This window comes from Rhinolophus hipposideros (assembly GCF_964194185.1).
Source record: "Rhinolophus hipposideros genome assembly, chromosome: 22".
NCBI lineage: Eukaryota > Metazoa > Chordata > Mammalia > Chiroptera > Rhinolophidae > Rhinolophus > Rhinolophus hipposideros.
In genome coordinates this window covers 1,327,781-1,336,902 of record NC_138068.1, presented here as the reverse complement: position 1 = coordinate 1,336,902, position 9,122 = coordinate 1,327,781, and the positions used below count along the sequence as shown (strand labels likewise).

The 9,122-nt window shown below is 56.6% G+C and overlaps 1 protein-coding gene across 12 annotated transcripts; it reads left to right on the top strand.

Moving 5' to 3' along the window:
* Positions 1-232: 232 nt before the first annotated feature.
* MTG2 (mitochondrial ribosome associated GTPase 2) lies at positions 233-8,398 on the top strand. Of its 12 annotated transcripts, none has more exons than XM_081033267.1 (7): positions 233-263; positions 2,245-2,439; positions 4,300-4,447; positions 5,057-5,172; positions 5,786-6,004; positions 6,257-6,395; positions 7,114-8,398. In XM_081033267.1, exons 2-7 carry the CDS (start codon positions 2,251-2,253, stop codon positions 7,506-7,508), a joined length of 1,206 nt encoding a protein of 401 aa, XP_080889393.1. In that variant the 5' UTR covers positions 233-263; positions 2,245-2,250; the 3' UTR covers positions 7,509-8,398. The 12 variants fall into 12 exon arrangements, with proteins under 12 accessions (XP_080889393.1, XP_080889396.1, XP_080889398.1 ...); XM_081033272.1 differs by having other exon boundaries at positions 251-420; XM_081033271.1 differs by having other exon boundaries at positions 251-1,606.
* The last annotated feature ends 724 nt before the right edge of the window (positions 8,399-9,122 follow it).

Here is a 9,122-nt window from a genome sequence, read left to right as displayed (position 1 = left end):
CCCCTGCCTGGGAGCCTCGCGTCCACAGCGGGAGTCTGAGGTCAGGCGCGTGACGGAGAGGGGACGAGGAGGGACCGCCCGGCGGCGGACGGCCAGGCCGCGCGGGGTCAGCGCCCAGCCCCTCGTGCCCGCACCCGGCGCGGAGGGCCCTCGGCCTGCCTCCCGCGCGTGCGCGCCGCGCCGCCCTGCGTGCGCGTGACCGCGCCGGAAGTGCCCCGCCGCCGCGGCGGCCGAGGCCCGGAAGTGACGTGCCCGCGGCGTGGGTGAGTACCGGCGTGAGGGCCTCGGGCTCGGGAGCGCGGGCGCGGGGACCCGAAGTCAAGTGTGAGACGTTTCCTCGGGCGCCGTGCGGTTACCCCGCGCGCACGGCCCCGCTGTGAGCGGTGCTTCCTCCCGGCGCGGGGCCCCTCCCGCGCGCAGGTTCGCCGCTGGGCCCGCGGGGCCGGTTCCGCCGCTGGGGTGCGCGTCCTCGGTGAAGGCCGGCGGGCCCAGCTGCGTCCGCTCGCGGCGCGTGCTGTGACCTCGGCCGCGGCCGCTCCCGCTCCAGGGCGGGCGTGACGCGGGAGGGGTCGGGAGTCGCGGCCGCGTCGCGCGGGGTGATGGAGGCGGGTTGGGAGCCACGCTCTTGAGCGCGCGCGGGGAGCGGGCGGCGCCCGCGCGAGGCGGCCAGACCTGCGCCGTCCTCATGACTTGGAGCCAAACTGGTGACAGTCGCCGGGAAGCAAAACCTCGGCAGGGCGAGCAAATGCTCGGGACAGAGGCACTTTTGCAGCTCATTTTGCACGTTGGTATCAGAGGAGGAGCCGGAAGTCGCATGAAACCCATCTGTGGGTCGGGGCGGGGACAGGAGGGCAGGGATGGGACCAAAGGACAAAGGACAGACTCCCACTTTTACCCTGGCGGGTGCAGGACACTTACTGTGGACCTCCCGCACACACGGCTGGTGTTTGGGGACAAGATACACGCGGGGTCCGTGGTCTCGCGCCCCGCGGGGGGCTGAGCCCGACGCGCCAAAGGCCCGTCGTCCTAGACGCACGGACACAGCAGACGGGCCACTCGGGGTAAAGGCCGCCGTCGGGAAGCGCAGGCCTGGGACGCCCCTGCCCTTGGGAACCTTGAGTCAGACCGTCCTCTGGGTGCTCAGGGCTCTGAGTGCGCGGGCCCCCCCGCCGGCCCCCCTGAGCTCACCAGGTTCCTGCGCGGCCCCTTGTCCATCCACGACGCCGAAGGATGAGGGGACGGGCAGTTACAGAAGCAAAGCGCAGCACTGCAGACGGGCTTCCTGGACGGGGCTGTGACCTCAGTGCAGGGATCCCAGGGGGGCAGGGAGCCCCTTGCCTGCCCTCCTGCGCCTCCCACCATGGTTTCCGTCACCCACAGTCAACGACATTCAGAAATATTACATGGAAAAGTCCAGAAATAAACAATGTTTTAAATTGCATGCCGTTCAGAGTAGTGTGGTGACATCTCAGGCTCCAGCTCACCGCGGACCAGGACGTGTCCTCCCTTGCCCAGCGGCCCTATTCCGCGGACACTCCCTGCCCTTTCGCCACTGGGCAGCCATCTCCGTTAGGAGAGAGACCGGATTCACATGGCTTGTATTGCAGTATGTTGTTACGATTGTCCCATTTTGTGATTAGGTGTCGTGAATCCCTTACTGGCCCTAATTTATAAATTAAACGTTATGCTACGTATGTATGTATAGGAAGAAACTAGTACATCTAGCATTTGGTACCATTTGCATGATACCTACGGGGGCCTTGGAACGTGTCCCCCATGGATGAGGGGGGTGACTGTAAGTTTCCCTCTAAGCACTGCTGTGGCTGCATCCAATGAATGCAGATATATTGTGCTTTCCTTATGATTCAGTTAAATATTTTCTAATCTCTTGATTTTTTCTTTTACCTGTTGGATTATTTAGTAGAGTGTCATTTAACTTCCCCTTTGACCCTGTAACCTGCACAAGATAACACAATAGCATTTGAGTAAGTGGGTGCTGTTAGATCCAGTGTTGGGGTGATTTAATGATTTAAATTCTTTGTACACAAATCTTGCCCCTGAGTAGCATGCAGGCCAATACGGGCAGATGACTGTTCATGACTCAGGTCCTAAGTGGTGAGTGACGTAAGAAAGTCGTAGTCATCAGTTTACTTCTGTGTTTCAAAACCAGACGTCAAGATTTTAGTTTGTTTGATGTTCAAGTTTAAACCAGGTAGCTTATTTTGTCAATTTAACTTTTGTTAGGGAGCCATGAAGCCTTCGAGGCTTTTCTCAGTGGGATGGCAGGCCGTGATGGAGGGCGTAGGGCACTGGACTCTGCCCGCGTGGGCCGTCCTCGGGCCCGGCCGGCTCGCTCCCAGGTGGCTCTGGGTCGGATCTGTGGACTGCTCCAAGCGCCAGGAAACCCCCGGAAAGAAACTGCTGTCGGAGAAGAAGCTGGTGAGACTTGTAACTGGGAAGGAACTGGGGTGTAGCTTCCCTCTCGGGAGGCACGGGCGTTGTTTTGAGTTCTCGTTATCTTGTCTTCATTTATCCTCATTACGTTATTGGCGGGACACACATAGGTCTTGAAACGATGAGATGAAATGAGGGCCTGTGTGTGCCAAGCCCTGAGCTGTCACAAAACTGCAGCAGCCCAGGGCAAGTGCCAGGGTGCCGGGAGTGTTGGCGAGGCTGCTTCTCCTTGGCCCGGAGGCTGCCTGGCGCTACCCGTCAGCGGCCTGTGTGTCCCCATGTGCGTTACAGATGTCCTGGACTGTGTGTGAGTGTTTCTTAACATAAAACATCTTGTGTGAAACATGAATGGTGTTTAATTAAATTCAGGAAAAGACGTGTTTATGACCCACTCATCTCCCAAGTGGGGGGCCAGAGAAGCAGTGCTTCCTGTGGGAAGAGGACTTGGGCATTCCATGCCGTCTCCATGTGGTTCTGTCTTCCCCAGAATGTAAGACTGAATGTGCGTTTGCCTTCCCTGCAGGGCTCATCGGTGTGCGCTCCTCCCATCGGGTGATTTTGATTACTGTAATTTTACTGTGGCGTGCAGCGAAATTATCCCTTGAGGTTTTTAAATAGTAATTCAGGGTTTTTACAGGGTGGGGATGAGGGAGAAGGTGAGGGGATTAGAAAGCACAATTGGTAACCACAAGATTGCCACAGGGATGGGAAAGACAGTTTGGGGAATATAATCAATAATGTAAAGATTGTGTAGGGTATCCGATGGACACGTGTCTCATTAGGGAACCCACCTCGGGGAAGATGTAGAGGCCTGACCGCTGCACTGTGCACCTGAAGCCGAAACCGAATGATGATGAATGTCAACTGTAATTATATATATTCACAAGAAGCGGAGGACAGCATAAGGAATAGAGACAGTGGAAATGTAATAGCTGTGTGCGATGTCAGAGGGGTAGTAGATTGGGGTAGAGGGGTTATCTCTTTGTGAGGAGTATAAATGTGTAACTATTGCATTGTTTTGTACACTTGAAACTAATTTTTAAAAATGGTAATTCATGGTTTTTCCATGTGGTGGTGCCAGAGAGCCTAAAATGTTTGTGTATTTTCTTTAAAAAAGATCTGCTTACATAGTAGTTGCCCTCCATGTGGTGGAAGGACCTCATGGGGGCCAGTCTGTCTGTGCACAGTGGTCGGGGTGGCACCCCTGATACCACACTCGTGTGTCGCTTGGGTGGCTGAACTTGTCTGGGAAGCTCGTGTTTACCAAGTAGTAACCTGCTGAGCTCTAATTCCACAGCGAGAGCGCCTCCTTCGGGGCCGGGAGAGGAGCTGACGGTCAGAGAGAAGCCTGTTGGCATTGCTCCATTCAAACCTAAGCCCTGTCCAGTCAGGCCCAGAAAACGTCCTTTCTTCATAGCAGGGCCTGGATGCCCCTCCCAGCACTCTAATTCTCGTGTTCCTCTTGTGGCCTAAGAAACTGGAACTTTCCGTCAATATGATCTGCTGTTTCAGTAATATGTTTCTATTCAGAAAAGCTAGAAAGGCGCTCTATTTGAAGATTGTTTCCTAAACAGCCATCATTTGTTCAGGTCGGGTGTTGAGCTCAGGACTGAGCGTGTCCGTGCTGACCACTTGCATGTCTGCGTGGTTGGCTTAACCTTTGCCTGCGGGTGGCAGTCACTGTGGGAACTGTTCCTTAGGTTTGCACGTTAGGAGAGATCAGCGAGACTGGTATCGGCAACTTCTCCTTTTGAAGCCTATCACAGGTCGGAAAGGCACATTTCAAACAGCTGCTTGTTTCGTAGAAGGATGGCGGAGTCAGTATCACTGCTGTGCTTTCTGCAGAAAAGGCATTTTGTGGACCGTCGCCGGCTGCTTGTACGAGGAGGACATGGAGGCGACGGGCTGAGCTGCTTCCACAGCGAGCCCCGGAAGGAGTTTGGAGGCCCCGATGGGGGTGACGGAGGCAGTGGTGGCCACGTCATCCTGAGAGGCACGTGCCCTGAGGGGCAGCTCAGGGACCAACGCTGTGGCTGCACTTTGGGGGCAGATAGTTTCCCCTTCTCATCCCAATGGGAGTTTGAATTCAAAAATTGATATATGGACGTCATCTCTGTTCAGTTCTGTGGCTGGTCACGTTTAAATAATGTACCAAAACCCAACTTGAATAGTGAGTGTTTTTAAATTTCAGGAACACGAAGGTAGTTAACTGTCAGGGAATCTTAACATAGTGAGATCCGTCCCAGGACAAATGTATGTCGGAGTCAGCTTGTGCAGGAAGAGTGTTAACTACATGCCACACGCTGAGCACAGGTGCTCGGGAAGCTGGGCGCTTAGCAAAGAGCCCGGCACTTCATTGAGTGTAGCTAACTTTCAAGTGATGGCATTATGGGTAATTTTGAAGCTCTCAGAAATTGTAGTATTTTTTGAAAAAAAGAAAAGAATTTAGCTTTTTCAAATAGCATGTTGCTAGTGTAGTAACTTTGGCTCCCACTGCATTCCATGTTCCCCAAGCATCTGAAGGTTTCTGAGCTGAACAACAGAAAGCTACTATGCAGACAGTTTTTAACACAAAGGAACGTGAACCTCCTTGCTCTTTCAGTTGACCAGCAAGTCAAGTCACTGTCGTCAGTCCAGTCACAGTATCAGGGCTTTGACGGAGAAGACGGTGGCAGGAAGAACTGCTTTGGGCGAAATGGCGCTGTCCTCTACATCCGGGTGAGCCGCACGGCCCATTTCTAGACCTCTAACTCCCCAGGTTCTGTGCTAGGATCCAAAGGGGCGCCCTGGGCTTGAACCACGCAGCTGTCCTCCAGTAAGCAAACCCCGGGCCGGACGTTGTACTTATTTTATGCCACGTGTGTGTAAGACCTGTTGAGAAAATCATGAAATCATTATTTCTAAATTATTTGAAATCCCTATTTTAATCCCAAATCCCAAATAATTTTACAATTTCAAAAAATACTACAAGTCCTATTTGTAAACCCACGGGGCCCACGCTTCCTCTACCCCAGCCCTCTGGAGCGCCTCCTCTGAGCTGAGGGCTTACTCTTTCTTCTCTCAGATTATCGCAGCATTTTCCGATGCTTCTGCTCACCCTCCTGTCTTAGGAACACTTTGAAAACGCTATCTGTGCAGTTTGCAGGTGTGTCACCAGCCCCATAACACCCTTCAAAGGCCGGGGCCGTTCTCCTGGTACTCCGTGGCTCCGGGAAGAGTGCTTAGCTGAGCCCCTTCCACTGCACCCCTCCCGAACTGGACAGGTACCCCAGGCCCCCGCCACTGTCCTCGAGTGTCCCTTTCACCCTGTAAACACTGTCCTGTTCCGCAGGTCCCCTTGGGCACTTTGGTGAAGGAGGGAAACCAAGTTCTGGCCGACCTGTCGCGCCCAGGTGACGAGTACATCGCCGCCCTTGGCGGGGCAGGAGGAAAGGGCAACCGCTTTTTCCTGGCCAACGATAACCGCGCACCAGTGGCCTGTACACCCGGACAGCCCGGTCAGGAGCGGGTCCTCTTCCTGGAGCTCAAGACCATGGCCCATGCAGGGCTGGTGAGTGTCACCTGATGCCCTGGGCGGGAGGGCTGGCACTTCACACACGGAGCTGTGGAAAGTCTGCTGCTTCTGGTGGAGGAAAGCACCACTGGCCGAGCGGGGAGTAACAGTCCCCCTTTCTCCAGTCAGCATCCTGTGACCTGGAATAGGAGCTGTTCCCTCAGCTGTCCAGTCCCCGTCCTGAGACTCGCCCTGACCTCGGGCCATCGCAGCCTGAGGACGTGCTGCAGCGTGTCCCCTCTCTTCCAGGTCGGACTGCCCAATGCGGGGAAGTCCTCACTGCTCCGGGCCATTTCGAACGCGAAGCCTGCCGTGGCTGCCTACCCGTTCACGACCCTAAAGCCCCACGTTGGCATCGTGCACTATGAGGGCCACCAACAAGTAGCAGGTAGGGCTCCCCAGGCGCTGGGGAGCTGGCGTGAGGGGTTCGACAGCACGGAGCTTCCCAGCTGAGACGGAGCCTGTGTGTCCTCTCAGCATTAGGGTCTGGGTTGTTTCCCACCTCGTCCCCAGGCGTGTGTCGGTCAGTCCGGGAGCTGGAGTTCGCACGGCCAGCCTGAGGAGCTGACGCCTCTCACCGCCTGTGTTCTTCTCCTTTATCTGGGGGGACCTGGCTGCATGTTGCAACATCCAGACAGCGTGTGATGTTACAAGCTTTGCCTGTCCCATTCTGAGAGAAAACTCTTCCCCCCAAGAGAATGTACCCCTTAAACATAGTAAGCCTGCTGCTAACATTGTTCATACAGCACTTTATATTCACAAAGTACTCTAATTTCTACCGGTAATCAAATTATTAATAGATTGCAGGAAGCCATTTCCCCGGTTTTAAATCATTTTTGAAGCCAGAAAGACTGGCAGGTGTAATTCCAGTGAATATATATTCCTCTTTACTTGATCCGTCATCATGCCTGTCACCCAAATATTTCAAGGCATTTTGTAAAACTCAACACTGAAACGCCTCGGGTGGCAATTGGCCTAATGAGTCACTGAGGCAGTAAATTGAATGAGTTCGGTTTAAGGTGTTCCTGGGAAGGAAAGTCCTAGAAGCCGGGGGCAGGGCCCAGCGGTCACCCGGGCCGCTGGCGGCTCTGCTCTGTGTCCCGCAGTGGCCGACGTGCCGGGCCTGGTCCGCGGCGCCCACCGGAACCGGGGCCTGGGGCACGCCTTCCTCAGGCACATCGAGCGCTGTGGCTTCCTCCTATTCGTGCTGGATCTGTCAGTGCCGCAGCCCTGGACCCAGCTGGACGACCTGAAGCACGAGCTGGACCAGTATGAGAAGGGCCTGTCCAGCAGACCCCACGCCATCATCGCCAACAAGATCGACCTCCCCCAGGCGCGAGCCAACCTGCCCGAGCTGCAGGCCCGCCTGGGTACGAAGGCCATCGCCCTGTCCGCGGCCACCGGTGAGAACCTGGAAGAGCTGCTGTTGTGCCTCAAGGAGCTCCACGACCGCCACGTGGCCGCCGAGCTGCAGCGGGGCCGCCAGCCGCTCAGGTGGTAGTGGGCACCACCTTCCGGGGCAGGTCGGCCTGCCCTCTGACGCCCCCCAGCCTTGGCCAGGCCCCCTCTGGTGGGGACACTGGTGCTGCTGACAGTCTGCTCCCAGTGCTTCCTGTGTGGACTGACATGCTGAGATGGGCGCGTCGCGTACTTAGCTCCGTTTAGGGGACCACGCGGCATGTGCAGGAACCAGCACAGCGGGACCGAGGCCAGGTGCCAGTCTGGTTCCAAAGTGTCAGCCCGCACGTGAGCCTCTGTCCCGGGCAGACCTGCCTTTCCACAGCTGTCCCCACAGCTCACAGAGCGGCGGTTTCTACAGGGTGTTCTCTGCTCTGTGGGGCCGGGGACAAGGGGCATTTGCAGGCGCCCCCTCCCGTTGTCCCCAGACTGTGCCGTGCTCTGTAGGAGCCCAACACTGAAAAAGATTCACAACTTTTGCTTGACTGAATGCACCCAATATGCAACCCGGGACGTGGCTTCAGACTGGCATCTGCTCAGCAGGTTATTGGCAGAGGGAAGGCCGAGTGCGGAGAGGAAATGCTGGGCCACATCTCTGCAGCACTGTCACCTCCAGGACCCAGAAAGCGTCTGGGCCGGCGGCCGCCTCCAGCCTTGCAGCTCCCTGTGGTCCGCTCAGAAGACACTGTGGAGACAAGGCCAGCGTGTCTGACCGACTGATTCTCGGTTGGGGTGATGGCAGCTGAGGCTGAGTGCTCAGAGTGCCCCTTCTCTGTCGTGTGGCTCAAGTCTGCACGGCCCAGTATTCACTGCAGATCTGGCGTCCACTAACTGCCAGGGCCTGGCGAGGACGGCTCAGCTGCTGCCAGCTCACTCGTCCAGCAACACACTCTCGAACTATTGTTTCCCTCAAATAAAGTTTCCTGCTTCTGACCTGACCCTGAGGGTCCTTTAGTGAAAGGGACAGAGGTCACAGGAGAGGGGAGGAGCCCTGGGGTCCTCTGTACCTGAGGGCTGAGCACAACGCGAGTGACAAGCCAGCACCTGGGCTTCCGGGAGCAGTTGATTTGCTGGACCCCAGGACGCGCCCCCTCCCTCCCTGCAGAACCCCACTCGGGGTGCTGTGATAGCGGAGAGATGGTGTTGGTGGCTGTGTGGCCATTCGCTCGGGCCCCACAAGGCCTTTGCAGAGTGAAGCCGGGCCTGAGTGCACGATTACCCATGGCCTGTCGTCTTGTCACTGCCCTCGCCACACGCGCTCTGTGGAGGGGAGACACTCAGGATAGAACGCCCATGGGGCGCAGGAGCACCGGGGAGCAGGGTCTCTGTCCTGTCCCCACTGTGCCCCCAGCAGCCCACAGAGGAGCTACGATGGACGCTTGTGCAGTGAACGAGGGCATGGCAGCTCCGATTAGGTGCATCGAGGTTTCTTTTCGGAGATATTTGCAAAAGGAAGTGGTTGGTGGTCGCCCAGATGCCCACACCCCAAAAACCGCTACCCCTGCTTCCGGCTGTTGCCACGACTGTTGGTCTGTCCTGAAGCTGTTCAGCGTTGCTCCGTTTATCAGTCTGGGGCACCACCTGTCCACGTCTGGCCCCCGGCCACACAGTGGCCTAGGGTTTGTTTGTGTTAGGCTGGCAGCGCATGCGTGCTGGG

Excerpts from the sequence above, each read along its gene's own strand:
- MTG2 (XM_081033274.1), top strand. The coding sequence starts at position 686 with ATGACTTGGAGCCAAACTGGTGACAGTCGCCGGGAAGCAAAACCTCGG. Across the intron at positions 4,448-5,056 it reads TGGCCACGTCATCCTGAGAG|TTGACCAGCAAGTCAAGTCA; the intron begins GCACGTGCCCTG and ends TTGCTCTTTCAG. Across the intron at positions 6,396-7,113 it reads GGGCCACCAACAAGTAGCAG|TGGCCGACGTGCCGGGCCTG; the intron begins GTAGGGCTCCCC and ends TGTGTCCCGCAG.